This window comes from Carex rostrata, chromosome 26 (genome assembly GCF_964058835.1).
Source record: "Carex rostrata chromosome 26, lpCarRost1.2, whole genome shotgun sequence".
In the NCBI taxonomy this organism is placed as follows: Eukaryota; Viridiplantae; Streptophyta; class Magnoliopsida; order Poales; family Cyperaceae; genus Carex; species Carex rostrata.
In genome coordinates, this window is record NC_135943.1 from 4,321,430 (window position 1) to 4,341,494 (window position 20,065).

The 20,065-nt window shown below is 35.8% G+C and overlaps 2 protein-coding genes and 1 long non-coding RNA gene across 3 annotated transcripts; 2 read left to right on the plus strand and 1 right to left on the minus strand.

Moving 5' to 3' along the window:
• The first annotated feature begins 3,215 nt into the window (after positions 1-3,215).
• SAE2 (SUMO-activating enzyme 2) lies at positions 3,216-9,825 on the plus strand. Its single transcript, XM_078292936.1, has 11 exons — positions 3,216-3,532; positions 3,740-3,829; positions 4,214-4,297; positions 4,624-4,842; positions 5,239-5,340; positions 6,225-6,686; positions 7,344-7,573; positions 8,022-8,115; positions 8,379-8,561; positions 8,936-9,033; positions 9,334-9,825. Exons 1-11 carry the CDS (start codon positions 3,500-3,502, stop codon positions 9,596-9,598), a joined length of 1,860 nt encoding a protein of 619 aa, XP_078149062.1. The 5' UTR covers positions 3,216-3,499; the 3' UTR covers positions 9,599-9,825.
• Positions 9,826-11,062: 1,237 nt separating this feature from the next.
• On the plus strand, positions 11,063-13,629 carry LOC144544426 (uncharacterized). The gene is made up of 2 exons (XM_078292934.1): positions 11,063-11,169; positions 11,343-13,629. The coding sequence occupies exon 2, from the start codon at positions 11,436-11,438 to the stop codon at positions 13,455-13,457; it is 2,022 nt and encodes a 673-aa protein (XP_078149060.1). The 5' UTR covers positions 11,063-11,169; positions 11,343-11,435; the 3' UTR covers positions 13,458-13,629.
• A 2,622-nt stretch (positions 13,630-16,251) lies between these two features.
• LOC144544417 (uncharacterized) lies at positions 16,252-19,642 on the minus strand. The gene is made up of 3 exons (XR_013508222.1): positions 19,096-19,642; positions 18,484-18,921; positions 16,252-17,268 (listed from the first exon to the last, which is right to left on the minus strand). It is a non-coding gene; the product is annotated as an uncharacterized LOC144544417 (long non-coding RNA).
• Between the last annotated feature and the right edge of the window lie 423 nt (positions 19,643-20,065).

Below are 20,065 nucleotides of genomic sequence, written 5' to 3' on the forward strand. Positions count from 1 at the left end.
GTGCTTGATTGATATATCATTTAGCTTCTTGTTTTTATAGGGCCACTGTGTTAGGTACAAAATTCAAGATAGCATAAAATGAACAAGAAAATAATTTTTGAAGATAGCATAAAATATTTTAGTAATCATTATACATTTTGAAGATAGCATAAAATATTTTAGTTCATTTTTGTTGTTTTAGTTTAAAATTCGTACTATTAAATTTACCAGAAAATAAATTTTTATTACTGTATATGTTTATGCAGTTAATGATGATGGAGATCAATCTCTATAAGGAGTTCATTGATCTGAAAAGCACCTTTTCTGTAGATTTACCAGTACAGTCATCTGAGAATGTCCAGGTCTCAACAGAAGAACAAGGTGAGTGTAATTTTAGTTTCCTTGTACTTGTATTAAAGAAGTACGACTCCTGTGCTGCACTGGTATAATTTACTCGATTTGATTACTATCCTAAAATTTGATTATATATGTACTTCCTTGCAAAAGTTTATGTAGAATTTTTGGTGTTTTAGAATAATTCTTAAATTCTTAATATTGTCTTAAAGTTGGGTACAATGATTTGCAACATGTCTTCAAGGATTATTTGGTAACCAACAAAATAATTATCAAAATCAGTAAAATAAAATCGGAGATATGTATTTGATTGTTTATGTATAAAATTTGTGTAATTTGAGAATTGTTTGATCACCAATCAATTTTTTTTTTTTATATATTTGGTGTAATTTGAGAATTGTTTGATCACCAATCAAGCTCCAATGAAACTGAACTGTCATTATTTTTTTTTATAGATAATCAATCCGTTTTCATATTGCATCAAATTTGATACACATCATATCGTTTTCATATTGCAACCAATTTATTTCCATTGAAACAAAAAAGACAAGGTACTGCAAGAGGTCGAAAGATTTGCTTGCGGTCATATAGTGGATGAACGTGTCGAGCCTTCTTTCAAGTCAGCTGTGAAAAAAGACAAGGTACTTCAAATTTTTCTTATCCATTTCCTTTTAACAACATTGCAAAATAGAAACCAATGCTGATGTGTTGTACAATTGAATATTACTAATAGTAGTCTTATAATATTATGTTTGAGAATAGGTTATGTGGACTAGTTACAATCTATATATTGCCATTATTTGGAAGAATGTTTTGTGTGTGTGTGTGTGTGTGTGTGTGTTGAAAGCAATTTTTGGTCTTGACTCTTGAGACATTTGTTCAGATTTTTATCGTCTAGATTAGCAATAAATAAATTAGTTAATTAGTATTAGAATATAGCTTTTAGAGATTTAATTTCGTTGACATCAGATACCTTTTGGTATTGGATCATTCCTCTAAAATTATTCAAGAGAATGCTAATTATCGACCGTAGCCTATTCTTCCATCATTAATTAGAAACAACAACACACGTTTCATTAATTACATAAGGATGATAAGGAAAATCATGAAAACTGTTGGCTCTCTACAACTATTGCTCCTCTTTCTTTAAGCAAATTAAGGCCGCTAATGAATCGAGTTCAAGCGAGTTAGGACTAACTCGAGAACAATTCAGTAAGATACTTAGCCGAGTCAACTCGAGTTCGAAAAGTGGTACCGAGCTGAAGAGTTGACTCGTAACTCGTTTCATAACTCATCTATTTTCATTGAAAAGTGAAAACTCACTTATATATACTAATGTTCAAAAAAAAAATTAATTAAATTAAAATCTATCTAATTATTAATTGTTGAGTTCGAGCTGGAGAGAGATAAAGTACTGAGTTTGTGACTACTGAGTTGGGTATTTGGGTCCAATTGAGATCTCAAAATTGTGGTATGATTTTATATAATACTTGACAGCTTATGTCAAGTTTATCAAAAAAAAAAAATTATATAACTCAAGCTGGGGAATGCTTAAATTCAGACCATGAATAATTTAACGAGTCAGTTCCAACTCAAATCGATAATGAGCGACTTATTAATTAGCGAGTTGAAATTGAGCGAGTCATGAAATTTTTTGTGCAGCTATAATGAAGGCTCATGTAGATCCCAGCCAAAATATGCTGGTAAATATTATGTATATATATTTTTCTCTGCTAAGCATATGACTCGAGTTAAAATTCTGGCCTTAATTTTTCTACAGGATAATTATAAACTGATTGCGTTGCTTCAGCTATATATTGTTTTTGACTAATTGATTAGATTATTTATTTAATGTTAAAATCTTAGCGTTTCAAGTTGCGAATTTTCTTTTTACTCCTTTTTTTTTCTTCCTTTGCTTCCCCGGAGCTCAAGCTCATTAGATCTTCTGTGGCCAGTTATATTTTGAGAGGGTGCTGAATTAATCTGACAAAGTTCTGTATAGCTATTTGCGGTTCATGTGAGACTGACAGTATTGCCAATGGGCCCCTTGGTCCAGAGACAACTTCAATTTTGGAAGAGAAGTAGAATAATTTTAATCTCCGACACAATAGTTCCTATTTCGTTATGTAAAAAGTTATCTTTTCTTCAAAAAATATGAAAATTATATATATTTTAATAGTGAAGAAAAATTTAGAGGATGGCGTGTTAACCCAAAAAGATCCAGGAAGGGCCCAATTATAGTACTTGTAAATAACGGATTTCATGTGGGCCTTGTACATGTGGTCTTCCGTGAGGCAATGTAGAGGTCAAAAGAGTTCAACAAATCAACAATGGATAAGACAGAGTAATTATTTGGATCTGCATGCAATCATGTGTTGGTTAATAATTGAAGTTGCTGCTTCTGCGACCTTTACATTGTATAAGATAAAAGTAGTTACCTATTTTGATTTTTCTTTGGTTAACGGAAGTGCTTACCCCTCCAGTTTAAAGTCTAACTGAAAATATCTAAGTAATTTCCACTTCATCTTTCACAAGAAAAAATATCTTAGTCAAATAACTTAGACATAGTTATTTTTTTATCAATAATTATTTTATTTTTAAATTTTGGGATCTGGAACTGAGAGTAGCGTGCCATAGAACCACACAAGGACTGTAAAAATACCAAATATCAAAATATGACATGAATGAAAATTGAAAAATCCAGTACACAAACTGGTCTTTTTTTTTACTGAATATTTTATTATTGAAGAGTTGACTGACTGACCAGAGGAAAGAGCAAGGAAGCTCGCTGATGAAGCGTTTAAGAGGTTCGTATCGAACGAACTTTCATTGTACAACACAATTACAGGATCTCTTGCAAATCTGACAGTCAGATCTGCGACTGGACGGTGTAGATTATCTGTAAAACTACAAATTGTCCGAACAACTGGAGAGGAACCTAAGGAATTCAGATTTATGCTTAGATCTGTATCACTGAAGAATCCTGTTTTGTAAAACTTGAGAAGATTAGAAATAACATTAACAAAACATCTTCTCCCGTTCTCCGTCTGACCGTCTACGTCTCTTGGAATTCGGATTCGGGTTTTTTTTACTTTAACTGCTCATCGACGCCTTCGCCAGTACGCCTCCTCTCCGTCTCTTTCGCTCCCGCTCGCGTCTCGTCGCCATGGCTTCTACCTCTCAAAGGGAAGCAATTAAGGTACGCAGCAAACGCTCTCTTACGTTCTCGTTGACTGACAACGAGCGGGACCTACTAAACCTAGCTCTTACAGCATGTAAACCCTACTTAGTGAACCTTGTCGTAGAGTCTCTCCTCTTGTTTCCGTCTTGAATTCGAACGGATTAAGTTCAAATACTCTTTGGATTTTTTTTGTTTAATTTTTTCGTTGCCAAATTCAAATTTTAGGGGGCGAAAGTTCTGATGGTTGGCGCTGGAGGTATAGGTTGCGAGCTGCTCAAGACGCTTGCTCTATCTGGATTTGAAGATATTCACATAGTGCGTAAGCCTCCTTGGGGGTTTATTGTTTATTTATATTATGTTAATTTAGTATCAAGTTAATTACTAGTTATTTTTTCAATACTCTTAAATCTTATCTAATTTGTCAGCGTTTAGAAACCCAACTGGTAGGTTATGCTTTGTTTTAGTTGAGGAATTGTACAGAATTCAAAGCACTCACAAAGCTACTAAAAAAAAGAATAAATCCTGCTTTTAGGACTTGTGGGAACCTTTCTTTTATGGTTTTCTGGCAAACTGTGAACTTCAGCTTCAATTTTTTTTTCTCAAAATTTGAATTTTTCATAATTAACTTTCCATTGGTGTAATTGTATTTTTAATTGTTTTGATTTATACTGACAATTTATCTTTAATGCTAATTATCAGATAGATATGGATACTATTGAAGTTAGTAACCTAAATCGGCAGTTTCTCTTTCGTCAGAGCCATGTTGGCCAGTCTAAGGCTAAGGTACATGCATTCTTGTGTTCAATCAGTACAATACAATTTCTCAACCAGCACTGGTTTGGTCCAATATGGCATGATGTTGGTTGTTATCTGATGTCCCTTCAGTTTTGCTTGACATTCTAAATAACCTAAGCTTAGTTAGGCTTTAAATAGTTTTATCATCCAAAAGAGTAGTAGAAATAAGCTTTGGGGCTTACTGGTCTAATCCAATTACCAGTAGTATGGTGGCTCAGTTTGGCTTAAAAGGTCTAGCAGTAACTTGTGTGGTCCCATTCAATATGGCACAGCACTTACCATACCTGTTTATTTTGACCCACTCTCTCACACAGGTTGCTAGGGAAGCTGTACTGAAATTTAGGCCTCGCATTAACATAACCGCTTACCATGCAAATGTTAAGGATCCTCAATTCAATGTTGAATTCTTCAAGCAATTTAATGTGGTGCTAAATGGGCTTGATAATCTTGATGCAAGGAGGCATGTCAATAGGCTCCGCCTTGCTGCTGGGATACCTCTGGTCGAAAGTGGTACCACTGGTTTTTTGGGTCAGGTAAATTATTTGAGTTGCATTGATTGAATTGAATTCATCCGATAAATGCCAGTGCACCACATGGATCCAGTAAGCTGAAATGTATGCAAATTTAAGGAGGAAGTTAATGCTGTCCCAATTTCCAATTAGTTATGTGATAAAGGGCATTTTAGTCAGGGCGGAAAAAAAAAATGAAAGCACATGCACGGGACCATTGCCAGTTCATGTCGTTACTTCACCTCACTGAGGCTGTACTGAACCCTGGTTCTGCAACCTGAAATATATTAGTACTGACAGAAAATGATCTGCCACGAGAACTCAAGGAGTTCTAATCAGGTTGCCAGATTTCTTTTGGTTCTATGAGGAAACACGATTATATTGTTTTATTTTTGTTGATATGTTTTTTGTTTGGTATAGGTGACAGTTCACATAAAGGGTCAAACGGAGTGCTATGAATGCCAACCAAAACCAACTCCCAAGACCTACCCTGTCTGCACCATCACTAGCACCCCCTCTAAGGTTATTTTACCTTCTTTTATAAAATTCAATATCGATCTTCATTTTTTTTTCTTTTTGCCATTTCAGTTTGCAGTAAATCTTTGTTTTTGTTTTTTTTTGATAAAACTGGTACGTGTTGCCACGTGTTTTAATGTTGTTAAAAGAATTGAACAATTTCTACAAATCACAACAAGTATCTGCCCTTATGTTTCATCAATTTCCACATCTTATACCGCCATCTCTTCAAATACTGCTCTCAGCCTAAGCTAAGATAGAGAAAGACATGGGTGTACAAGGCTTTCATAATATATCCTTTTGTTAAGCTTTGTGGAAGATTTCCACATAAGTGCAAGCAAAAGAATAAAAATAAATAACTTGTAAGGTTTTTGTGGTAGTTTATGCCTGTTATGTCAGTGGATTTGCAGCAGAATAGTCGAGCTATGAAATCAAGGTCAAGCAGAGTAAAGAATTTTAAATTGCCTCTTTGTTTTATCTTCTTGAGAGAAATAAACTGCTTCCAAATTTCAATCTATATGTTCGGAACCCTACATGTTTCCTAGTTTGGTTCTAGTTTAATTTGGACTTGGTGAAGAAATATCTTATTTAGTTATGAGAAAGTGTTGTCAAATGTTAACATGTAGGTTGCTTGATCATAGTGTTCTAATAGTGGAGGTCATTTGCGAAATGTCGACTAACATGTTAGTTGTAATTGCAAATACAGCACAATGCTAGATTGTTTGGAAATTGCACAGTATCATTGGTGGAGCTTGCAAATTTGCTTGACCTATATTCGTACCATATCCAATGTACTCAATTCTGATATATTGCTGCTCAACAGTTGTTGGTATCTGTAGGATGCTGTTCTGTATTTAACATCTTTTAATTAACTTTCTCTGTTGCCTCAGTTTGTCCACTGCATAGTTTGGGCCAAGGACCTTCTGTTTGCGAAACTATTTGGCGACAAAAACCAAGAGAATGATTTGAATGTCCGCTCCTCATCCAATGGCTCGGAGGAGGGGAACAATTCGTCAGATGCATCGAAAGATGTGTTTGAGCGGAGTCCACATGAGTCTCCTGATCAGTATGCACGAAAGATATATGACCATGTCTTTGGCCACAATATTGAGGCTGCGCTATCAAATGAGGAGACTTGGAAGAACAGGACACGGCCGAGGCCGATTTATGTGAGGGATGTGCTGCCTGAAGAAGAAAGAAATGGAGGTGTCAAGAATGAGGATGGTGTGGGATCTATTCCGTCAGCTATGGGGTTGCTTGGGTTGAAGAACCCCCAGGAGGTTTGGAGTTTGTCTGAAAACACCAGGGTGTTTTTGGAGGTCGTGAGGTTGTTCTTGGAAAAAAGAGATAAGGTATGGTATGATCTATTGGCAAAATCTTAGTTAAGCAAGTGATGTTGTCCAGGTTTCTTCCTGATGCTGATATAGATATTTATTTTTTTATTTTTTTATTTTTTATTTGTATGTTTGCTAATGCTGATGTTGACTAGTGTTCAGATGTGATGCATCTGATCAGTATGAATGAACACAAAAATACATAATCCGGCCACCAAAGGTCAAATAGTAACAACATTATGGCCGAGAAGACTCAGTCATAGGATCTTTGACTACCTATGCACTGGTAAATGAAATGCTAGAGCTTATTCTAGCATCTAGCACTCCTGTTGGTTAATGATTCTATTCTAAGGGGTGGGCTAGTTCTTAATTCAAGAGCATCGATTGTTGTAAGGAATACAAGAAACAAAATGCCATTACCAGGCTCACATCTGACAAGCATGCATACGTATACTCAGCACCCACTTGTAAAAAGGAAACATAATGAAATTGTAGTAGATGCAAATTAGAAAAAGAATGTGACTGCCTGTAGGAAAGCTGAGATGAAATTGAAAAATTAAGAAAAAATTCATCAAAATATTAGCAGAGAAACGCACTTGTACACAGTCTGGAATTCTATGTTTGATGCACAAATCCTTGCTAAAGTATGTAATTCTTTCCTTTCCATACTTGTAGGAAGTTGGGAACCTGACTTTTGACAAGGATGATCAGCTAGCAGTAGAATTTGTGACAGCTTCCGCCAATATTCGCGCATCTTCTTTTGGTATCCCTCTTCACAGCCTGTTCGAGGCCAAGGGCATTGCTGGCAATATAGTTCATGCTGTGGCAACAACCAATGCTATAATTTCAGGTCTTATTGTTATTGAGGCCATGAAGGTGCTATTGAAAGATTCTAACAATTACAGGTAAACTATTGTTGTTTAAGCCTTTTGGTATTGTGTGTCAAGAATGTCAGGACCTGGTGAAATTTTTTGCAATGGAAAGGTGCATTCAGAACAAGTTATGAGAGCTCTTTTTTCATGATTATAAACTGTATAGCCTTTCACTTAAGTAGGTGAACACGTTAGTTCTAATTAAATTAATGAAGGATCAATTTCTGGGCTATATGCAAATACAGTTGGAGATTATAAGGTGTAACTTTTAATTACCCAGATGGTTAGGCTCAATTGCTTCTTGGTTCTGTAACTTTTGTTGGCTTAGACATTGACATTTTTTAAGCACAAAAGAGTTTATTATGTAATACAATGTAAATTGGAAAAAGAACTCTTGCTACTTTTCACAATGTGCTGATATATATGCAGGATTTTTTATTCGATATTTTTGTTTGATTAAAAAAATGAATACTTGTATCAGAATGACTTATTGTCTGGAGCATCCGAATAGAAAGATGCTTCTTATGCCAGTGGAACCATTCGAACCCAACCCTTCTTGCTATGTTTGTTCTGAGGTACATGTTTCCTGTTAGTGGTCAATGCCAATGTGCTTTATAGGGCTCTTTTGACAAAACTTATAAGGTTTTATTAAGCCATATCAACCAAAGCAAAATCTACTTGGGCTTAATTAAGATAAACTGTATGCCTCCATAACTTCATTCGTGTATCAGACACTGCTTCTGTTTGCTCCAACTTGTACATGTGGGTAAAAAATACATGTGTAGAGGGTTTTAGTATAAGAGATGTTATTAATTTGTTAACTTCATTTGTGTATCAGACACCGCTTCTGTTGGAAGTAAACACTTCCACAACTAAGCTAAGGGATGTGATAGATAAGATAGTGAAGAGCAAGCTCGGGATGAACCTCCCTTTAGTCATGAAAGGTTCATCACTAATTTATGAGGAAGGTGATGATCTTGATGATGATATGGTTGCCACCTATGCTATCAATCTTGACAAGGTTATTTCTGTTCCTTTTATTTTCAAGAAAAATAAACAGTAAGGAGAGAAGAGAAAACTGAATCTCTTGTAAGCTTCTGATAGATGAAGAAACATATTTTGTGTCCATGAATGAACAAGATGGATATTTCCCTTATTTGCAGGATTTTTCATGTTTTTATGAGAAAACATGAGAAATATGAAATATCCTGTTTATTTGTACATATGTAAGAATAACAAATCTACAAATGAGGACGGTGCTTTTACTTTTTTTAGGAGTACCGGATTAGTCTTATATTGTCTGGTATGCAGTGTGGATACTGTATGATACTATGCATCATTATCATCTCTCACTCACTCTCTACGTATTGTAATCTGATTTTCTCTTTCTTGCAGGTCTTGAGTGAGCTTCCTGCACCAGTAACAAATGGTACAACTATTTCTGTCGAAGATTTCCAGCAGGAACTAACATGCAACATAAACATCAAACACAGGTGTTTTTTATTATCCATGTCTTGAATTAACATATTGCCAGTAGATCCAATAAAAAAAATGGTTTTGTACATGACATATGCAACACAAACATCAAACACAGGTGTTTTTTATTATCCACATCTTGAATTAACATATTGCCAGTAGATCCAATAAAAAATAAATGGTTTTGTACATCACATATGCAAGTAATACCTGAGACCTGACCCAGTAGGGAGTATATATACTATACTACCAGTATCTAGTGTTGCCAAGTGCTATGTTAAATCCTGTGTAATATGTGGTTTGTAATATGATTGCAGGGAAGAATTTGACGAAGAAAAAGAACCTGATGGCATGGTGCTGACTGGTTGGTCTGGACCCACCACAAAACCAGAGAAAAGCAGTTCTTCAAGCAATGGAGATAGCTCTTCAACGGCCGGTGCAAAACGTAAATTGGAAGAAATCTCTGAAGGAAATGGAAAAAACAAGGGGATTGCACAAGAAGTTGAGGTAAATGATGAAGATGATGATGTGATAGTTCTGGATGAGTTCCCAGAGACGAACAAGAAAAAGAGGGTTCAATAGTGGAGATGTGAAATAGAACATTGTTCTTGATTTGAAGTGCAGATATTTTGCTGATGCTAAGCTGCTAACACATTGTTGTGGGGGGGATTTTTGTTGATTTGTTCCTGTTTTAGGCTTAATCTTGTTGGTAATATTTAATTTAGTGGTAATGTTGAATACTTGGTACTTGGACGTCGTAAAAAGTGTAGGAGATGTTGTTCGTGTTACATAGAGAACTTAAATTAGCATCCAACCCTGTAAGTTAAAAAGTTTAAGCAACTTTGTTACCAGTTTTAGTGATGCTCTTGTTTGGTTCAGCAGTTATTCAGTTAGCAACTGTAGAGAACTTCTAGCATTGCCATAAATTTTATTGATGTAAACTGTTAACTGTAACCTCCAGTTTCACTTGTCACAAAACACTAGTGGTAAGTGACGATTGCTGACAGTGACACCACGTTCTTTGATCAGCCTTGGATATAGCGTTTTGAAATATTTTTGTTCTTCAGATTTTTCACCAACCTAAATTAAAGACATGAAACAAATTATAAAGTGCTACAATGTACACATCTTTTTTTTTTTTCAAAGAAAGATGAGTTCAGAATATTTCTAGCATATTATTTTGTATTCATACAATTAACCGATATACAACAAAATTACAAATATGACAAAAAAAAAAAAAAAAAACTAATGTAGACAGTATACACATTTTAAAAAAAAATTGACATTTACAACTATATTGTGTTTTTAAAATTAAAGTAAAAATATAATCAACTAAATAAAAAAAATTAAAAACTGGGAAAAAAATATTTGCAAATATATAATAAAAAATAAATAAAATTCATTAAAGGGGCTCCTTGCGTTTCTCCTCGAACCGGATTAACCCGGATCCTGATCAGACACATTGAAAGAAACGTACGGTCCAGATTAATTCCAGCCAGTCCAAATCCAATCTGGAGCCTACTGAAACTGTAGAGTTTGCTTTGTGATTCGTGCTACATTAAGAGAAAGGACCGGATTTGTAACTTGCTCCTCAGGTACCTGGGGTGACAGATTCTTCTTCCATCCCCTCTCGTCTAACTACCGGAGCTCTCTCTACTCGAGCAATAAAACAAAAGACAAAATAACATAGTAGCCCAAGTAGCTCTCCTTATTGGGCTCTGTAGCCTCAATTCCAATCTAAAGGTACTGAAAGCCCAATTACTTTTTTTCGACCCAGAAGAAAAAAATAGTATAGCACAGCCCAGTTACTTCCAGTTGCTCGCTCCGGATATCTCCTTCTAAAAAGGTCCGTGTCCCCATAGGTACCTGAGGTACAATTATAACAAATGGACGGTCCAGATTAATCTCAGTTGGGCCAAACTTAATTCGGAACCGGTTGGGGCTGTGGGGGTCTGCTTTAAAACTCGTGCCACATGAAAATAACGGTCCAGATTTATGGCTTGAACCTCAGGTACCTGCGGTGATACGAATTCCTAAAAACATCTCCAAAAACAAACCTATCCTTGAATTTTATCCGTTCGTCCAGCAGCCAGCAGAGAGTGGCCGCAGGAGGATTAGCATTCTCTTCGTTCCTTCTCTATTCTTCTTTTCTGGTTTGGAGCCTCTTTTTTCCTTCTCTATTTTCAATTTAATGCCAGTGCTTGCTAGACCTCTCTTGATGCTGTGCTTTGCCTGGCTGAACAGCTCTAGATTTATCCTCCACATTTAGTTAGTTGATGTATAAAACTGCTCCTCCTAATTGTTTGTTAAATTCATATTCCTTCAGCATATGGTAAGGTTGTACAATTTGGGAAGCCAAGCTCAACCTTGTTAGATAATTTTTTTGAAAGAGACTAGAACCTAACCAAACAAGAATCAGATGGTGTGTGCCATATCTCTTGCCCACTCCTTTTCGCTTTCATCTTCCCCTTCCCCTTCCAAATCCCAATCCTCATTCAAATTTGTTTCTCATCGAGGTCTCTCCCTTGTCCGCTATGCATTCCCCCAATCCAAATCTCAACCCCACAGAATAACCAACAAACCAAATCCACCACCCGCTACTACTAATATCCCCAGCAATTCAAAATTTGATGGCCTTTTTGGAAAGACTGGGAAGCCGCATCAGCAGCATAGGAAGGGGAAGCTGCGGAATGGGAATGCCATTTCTGCCCAAGAGGCGCATCACCTGTTCGAGGAGCTATTGGCTAACAAGAATCCTCCAGCTGACATCCGTCAATTCAATAATATCTTTTCCGCCTTAGTGCGCAACAAAAATTTAAGCAACCTTGTATTTTCCCTCTTCATCCGCTTAACCCAAGATGAAGGAATCTATCCTGATGACTATACCTATTTGATCTTGATGAAATGCTGTGTGCAAAGGAATCAGGTCAGCCTAATGTTTGGTTTTCTGGGACGATTTCTCAAAGAGGGTCGCAACACTAATGCTCACATCTTCAGTCCAATACTTGAAGGCCTATGTCGCGAGAATAGGATTAGTGAGGCTACCATTATGGTGCTCGACAAAATGCCTAAGCTTGGATGCCAACCCGATGTTGTGACCTACTCTATTGTTATAGATGGGATGTGCAAGAGAGGTGAAATTGAGAAGGCAATGGATATTCTAGATGAAATGATTTCTAATGGGTGTGCTCCTAATGTGGTGACCTACAACACTCTTATAGATGGGTTTAGTAAAAAAGGTGAAATTGAGAAGGCAATGGATATTATTGATGACATGATTTCTAAAGGGCATGAGCCTAATGTGGTCACCTGCAGCATTCTTATAGATGGGTTGTGTAAAAAAGGTGAAATTGAGAAGGCAATGTATATTCTAAATGACATGATTTCTAAAGGGTGTGCTCCTAATGTGGTGACCTACAACACTCTTATAGATGGGTTGGGTAAAAGAGGTGAAATTGAGAAGGCAAGTGATATTCTAGATGACATGATTTCTAAAGGGCATGAGCCTGATGTCGTAACCTATAGCATTCTTATTAAATGGATGTACAAGAAAGATGAAATTGAGAAGGCAATGGATATTCTAGATAACATGATTTCTAAAGGGCATGAGCCTGATGTCATAACCTATAGCATTCTTATTGATGGAATGTGTAAGAAAGGTGAAATTGAGAAGGCAATGGATATTCTAGATGACATGATTTCTAAAGGGCATGCGCCTGATGTCGTAACCTATAGCACTCTCATTGATGGGATGTGCAAGAAAGGTGAAATTGAGAAGGCAACGGATATTCTAGATAAGATGATATCTAAAGGGTGTGCTCCTAATGTGGTGACCTACAACACTCTCATGGATGGGTTCAGTAAAAAAGGTGAAATTGAGAAGGCAATGGATATTCTAGATGACATGATTTCTAAAGGGCATGAGCCTGATGTCGTAACCTATAGCATTCTTATTGATGGGATGTGCAAGAAAGATGAAATTGAGAAGGCAATGAATATTCTAGATGACATGATTTCTAAAGGGCATGAGCCTGATGTCATAACCTATAGCACTCTGATTGATGGCATGTGCAAGAAAGGTCAAATTGAGAAGGCAATGGATTTTGTACATGACATGATTTCTAAAGGGGTTGAGCCTAATGTCGTAACCTATAGCACTCTTATTGATGGGATGTGCAAGAAAGGTGAAATTGATAAGGCAATTGATTTTCTAAATAGCATGATTTCTAAAGGGCATGAGCCTAATGTTGTGACCTACAACATTTTTATTGATGGGCTGTGCAAGAATGGTGAAATTGATTTGGCACTGAATTTTCTAAATGACATGATTTCTAAAGGGCATGTACCAAATGATGTGACGTATAACATTCTAAAGTCCTTCCTTGAGCCTGATGTGCTGTTAAGAATACGTGGGCTGTTCGAGGAACGAGAAATTCATTGAGAACACTTTTGGAATGGTATCATGATGAAATTATCTTGTCATTGCTGGTTTGCTTGTTTAATAGAAACGGAAATAGTGTTCTATTTTGGCTCATTATGTTCTTAATTGTTGTGTAGATTAATGTACTCATTAGTTATTTTGGTTGAGTTCACTTTTTCTTGCTGTTTCAAAGCTTTGAAGCATCGATTTAAATTGCTTTCCGCTTTTATTGATTTATATATTTCTGTCTTGTGGTTTTACATAATCCTGCTGCCCTGTTTTTCAGAATTTTTCTTTTCAAACTTGGATACTAATTCTGGTCTTAAAGTTTGACCTGTTGGTTATTATTTAAACAGGTAAACTGATAGGCTAACTAGTATCAGGTGCATGTAAACAAGGTATGTATGAAGAACGACTGCAATAGAGTAAAACTTAGCATGTGAAAAATGATGGACCATATATGAGTACTGTAGGGCAATGTTGAAATGCAAATATCTATTTGAGAAATGATCTTTTGTATATGATTTGCACAAGTGGTAGTTGTTAAGGCCGAGAAACACCATTACCAGCTGCAGAGATTCATTTTTTGGTAGTTGTTGCTCCCTCTCTGCTGCAAAACCATTTTGATTTATTTCTCCTTTTCATGAAGATAATTTTAATCTCCCAAAAGTATTTACATGGAATGTACTATACTATTATTTTCTTGACCACCCCGTTAATTAGAGTTAATAAAATCAACTATAGATCAGTGTTGTAAATAAACGGTATGCGGTTATCGGATAGACAGGGTACTGTTAAGCGATTAATCGGAAATAATCATAAATAATCGGCTATAATCGAAAATAATCTGCTGATTGATTGGGAAAATCTATGACGGTTTGATTACTGTCAATGACTAATCGGCCGATTAATTGGCTAAACGGATGTTTTTTACAACACTGCTATAGATCATGAAATAGGTCTCTTTGTCCGAAATTCTGACTTCTTCGGTCCCTTTGTTGCAATTATCTAATCCTCTGTGTTGGTAGTATTTAATTACTTAAATGTAATGTGGTGCTTTAGTTGGATTGTCCCTTGAATTTCAGCGTTTTTTATAAGAGAATAATATTGGATTAATTGGATTTAATGCTTTTATTCTAATAATTGGGGATTACCTTCTTTTATGACTACATCTTAACATTGTTAGATTAATCACTTCATCTGGGTCGTCAATGTTTGATTTTTTACTTGTTTCTTTGTCATGCATAGAATGTGCATGTTTGTGAAAAATGTGTTTTTGAAGGGTGAATGATTGTAAGCGCATTTTGTCCCATTGCAATTAGCGCAAGTAGCTTCTTTTATTGCAGGTAATTTTTTTTTACTTATTTGATGTCTTTTGTTCTACAACACACTGCAATTTGCAATCTCATGAACATGGATAAAACAGAAAATTGAGATTGATGAAATGTCTGACTCGCTTCTAACCAGTGTTTTAAAATGCATCCGCATGGACTGCATATGCGGCCGCATATGCTTATGCAGTGGTCTTTTGCATACAAAATCTCATGTAGTTAAGTTCATGCGGTTTTGAATATTCGGACACATAAACGGTCTATGAGGACTTAAAAAAAGACTAAAAATTATTTTGCAGTGGAGAAAATAAGAATTTATAACCTTTATAATATAGTAAATAACACAAATTACTAGACTAAACAAGTTTTTAGATATAAATTAGTTTTATTTTATCTATATTTCTTTAACAAAGCATAGTAAAACTGCACATGTACTTCTGCATATAATCCGCATATGCGATCACATACCGCATATGCGGCTTGCAGTGATCTTTTATATGCATGAACAAAACCGCATTTTAAAACATTGCTTCTAATCGCATTCCCTCCTTCCTTTATGAGTACAGAAGAAGTGTACACGGCCATATTGTCAAAATGACGAAAAAGTATTTTGGCTTCTATATGGTCTTTGACAATGATAAATTATGGGAACATAATCTATCACATAATGAATACATAGATGGCAAGGCTAAGTTTCTGCAATCTGTTAATTGCTTCTTGAACCTCCGATAAACATTACTCCTAGATACATTTAAACTAATATGGTGTGGCAAATTTAGCTTCACAAATCATCATTCTGAGTTTCTTTTTTACCCAACAGAGTGCTCGCTTCAGATAACATCTCTGTACACCTTTGCTGATGCAGCCTCCAGTCTTTCCAAAAAGGTCTGCAAAATTTGAGTTGCTCGGGAAATTAGTAGTAGCAGGTGGTGGATTTGGTTTGTTGGTTATTCTGTGGGGTTCAGAATTGGATTGGGGGACGCATAGCAGACAAGGGAGAGGCCTCGATGAGAAGCAAATTTGAATGAGGATTGGGATTTGGAAGGGGATGGTGAAAGCGAAGAGGAGGGGGCAAGAGATATGACACACACCATCTGATTCTTGTTTGGTTCGGTTCCAGTCTCTTTCAAAAAAATTATCTAACAAGGTTGAGCTTGGCTTCCAAAATTGTCCACCCTTACAATATACTGAAGGAATATGAATTTAACAAACAATTAGAAGCAGCAGTTTTATACATCCACTAATTAAATGTGGAGGCTAAATCTAGAGCTGTTCAGCCAGGCAAAACAGAGGTCTAGCAAGCACTGGCATTTAAATGAAAACTAGTATCATGCCTGTGCAATGTAACCGGAACATATTATAAGAGAAAAAAAAAACATTTATCATACAAAATGACATATATTTTCAATATATAACAATTTAACAATTCTCATAAAAAATCCAACAAACATAATCATAATTGGAGCACCGGGACAACTAGGTCAACCGTTCAGCAATAAGTTTTCGAAGTTCTTTTCTTTATTTTGAAGCATTAAATTTAATATTAAGACAAGTATATAATACATACATTGATGTTTCCAATGTATAACAAAGTTTCATCAGATTTTGCTGTCAAACAGTAAGTGCTGAACTTCAATAGAAATTTCAAATTCAAGCATTACTACATTATGATTACTCACGTCCATGTTTTCAATGTATAACAGATCTTCTTCCGAAAGCCTAGATAAAGATATATACTGGTATATAAGAAGCAATGAAAACTCAAACCGAACTTTTTATGAAAATACTAATTTACAAGAATTGTTCTTTGTCCTTCAAAAAAGACGAATCCAAATTAGAAATCCAAATTCAAGTAGGGTTATATGACACATCAGTAAAGGTTACATTTTTGCTAAATCTTAGCTGCTTACATTTGTAGGGTTATATGACACATTTTACTTCTGCAAGGCAACATAGAGAAAACAGCTGGTAGTGTAAATACTAAATAGTTTCAAAAATGGTGTGAAAATTGAGACCTCTTTTACAACAGTAGGGAAGTGAGAGATGGCTCGAGCATAAACACAACCTCTCTTCTATGCCTTTGTCAAATGCAAGTTTTTTTTCTGCAGCTGCTGCCAGTTAGACTCGTAACATGGAGAACAAACTGGATATGAAACATTCTAGGAATTAAGTAAACAAAAGCCGAGGAGTGAAGTACTTAGTAGCCCAATTCCTTCTGGAGAAAAAGGAGGCACACCATCAAGGATCTCTTGTACAGGGTCAGGTTCATTATGGATCCACCGGATCAGATACCCATTAAGGGCCTCGATAAAAGACTTTTGAGTCCCAATCCAATCTTCTAGATGGCGGTGCCATCTGGAAATTTCTTTATCCAGTCGTAAGGTGAACCTTGCCACCGGCTTTTGATCAGATCGAATTCGAGGCTTTATGTTGTGGGTGTTTAGGCTCTTTATAGCTGCTTGTTGTGGCAATAAAAAATGGATCTCCACATTCTGATCAAGCTGATACAGGAAAAGGAAAAAAAAATCAAGTCAATTGATGGGTTTATTTTATCTCAGATTATATTATTTTTTATGTACCTTAAAGATTTACATGTATATACCCATCATTAATTTATGAGGTAAAATAATCCAAACTTAGATTATTTTCACTGTCTAAAGAGCAGTAGATCGAATATACTTCTTTTCATTAAAAAATGAAAATAAAAGCAAATGTATGATATGTTCTGTGATTATAGGGCTTCATATGTTTTGTGGTATATAAAATGGAAATTATTGCTTTGCAAGAGCATAGCTGAAGTTTTGAGCTTTTTACAGGTACAAGTGAAATTTGTCTTTCATAATCAAAGAGATTCTGATAGAAAGCTAATCTATTCCAAAGTTGATCCTTGGCATAAAGTGTTGAGGTGTACTTAGCCTATCCAATCAGAGATTTTTTTAATACTACCAGACAATTATAGATATCAAGAGCCAACAATTCAATTAAATATTTAATCTACTGAACTGACACTGAGATATAATGTATTTTAGGATACCAGTTGGTTACTTGCTTAAATGAGCATCTGTCAATATTAGGTTTATCCCAGCTTGCAATCCATGCAAAAATTAAAATGGTACAATTCATTTTACCTCGTGGTAAAAAAAAGAAGAAGTTATAACTACTGAAACTGCTCGTCATCCATGCAAAATAATTGATAAGGAAACTGCAAAAAAAATTGCAGCACCTCAACAGTTATGAAACTGTGGAAAGATAACCACTGTTTTATTTTCTCAAAAAATATTGCAAACTTGTTGGGAGATATAGATCATGCAAAAATTTATGGTAGTTAGGATAACAGATCTTATACTCCCAGGCGCATATGTTGACACCTATAATTGTAATGATGTAAAGAGAAAAAGATAAATGCTAAAAATAAATAAATATTGTGACTATTGTTTACAAATTGCACAGAGGTCTCTCTCTTTCTTAATAAATAAAAATGATCTTTGAATCATTGAGAGAGGAGAAATAATTTCCCAATTACTTCACAAGTTTAGGGCATTTGGGCAAATTTCATAAAAGAGATAATTTTTTGGACACAACTCGTTGATGTAATCTATGACATTTGACACTATTGTTGCCCAATCATCCTATATATAAATATATCTCATATGCATATATTTTTTGAGAAAATATTAATACAATTAACATAAACAATGAAGCAAATGTACATGTACCTTGGTTCTGTTGGGGATCACTGGATCTAAGCTTCTCTCTCATTTGCTTTTCCTTCTTCTTAATGTATTCCCTTCAATGCTAAACCACCGCCTCTCTGCCTCCTGGCCACACCATGCACGCTCTCAAACTGGCCCACATTGTACCCCTCTATTATCCCTGGGAAGAACCCAGAGCTTTCGCTCGGTGGCGGCCCATAGGTCATATGAGACAGTTGTTGATGCTGCTGCTGGTACAGTACCGGAACTCCTGTTGGTCGTACAACATGTCAGTGGGTGGTGCACAGAGCCAAGTTGATAGGTCCGTGTGGTATGTGAAGTAGTTGGATCCAGTGACATCGTGTTCCAGGTGTAAGTCGTCAAAAATACACGTGCATTCAAAAGACTGAATTGAGCCTATGACTAATTACATTGAATCTTCTCCACGGCTTCAAGTTGACTCTAAGTAACAGTTCCAGATGCAAAATAAAGTATATCACTAATTGTATAAATTGAGTACAAATTTTGAAAAAGTTAACAAGTCTAAATTAAATCTTAATTGAGATGACATAATGGCCCAATAAAGCAAAAGTTTAACACAATTTTAATCCCAAATGCTAGCAGATGCGAAATTACCTGAAACAATGAGACAGAGGGAGGGAGAAATTGGAGGTCGGTGGTTCAGAGCATCAGAAGCCCGGTTTTGGGGCGGAGTTGAGGCTAATTTGGGGTCTGAGGCGAGAGAGAGATGGTGCGTCTGTGCTGGTGATGGTCTGAGGTGACAGAGCGAGAAAGAGATGGGTGGGTAGTGTCTGCTACGGTGGAAAATTGAGTGGTGGTGAGCAGCAGGATCAGGATTAGGCCATTGCCTTGAATCAGGAAAACCGTACTGAAATTGACCAAACCAGTCGAATCAGACAGTACTGGCACTTCCTTTTTCTCCTCAATCCCATCATGGATTCAAAAAAAGTGAAGGATCCACCCACTACAATTCTGGTTTTCTACTTCAATTTGCAACGAAAAGAAATGCAAGAATCAGCGACACACTCGCGACGCCTGCTGGCACCTCCATCCCCATCTGAGACCCAACCGGGAAAGAGAGGAAATAACGGCGGCCTTGTTACCAGCAACCAGAACGGCAAGAGAGAGATGGCAGAGAGCTTTCAGGGATGGGAGAGAGGGAGAGATGATAGGTCCAGTCCTGAGTGGTATCTCTATTGGTGCAATTGAAATGTAATTGCAAATAGAAAATAGAGAATAGAGAAGAGTTCAAATGCCTCTATTTTTTTGTATCTCCACTGTATTTTTATTTCTTTAAAATTTTAATAACTTAAAATTTAAAACTTAAAAGTCAAAATAAAACCGTTAGATTTGATCTATGTTATTTTCTCTATGTGTTCATAAAAAATTATTATATTTTAGTTTTATTTTTATATGAATCAATAAGTTCAAAAATCAACGTCTAAAAATTATCTATATTAATGCATTTTTTAGAAGCTCTTAATGACAATCAAAATAAAATTAAAATGTTATAATCTTTTTACACGTGCTAAATTTATATCAATTTTTTTCCGTTGACTGATGAGATATTAATTCAAAATACGTA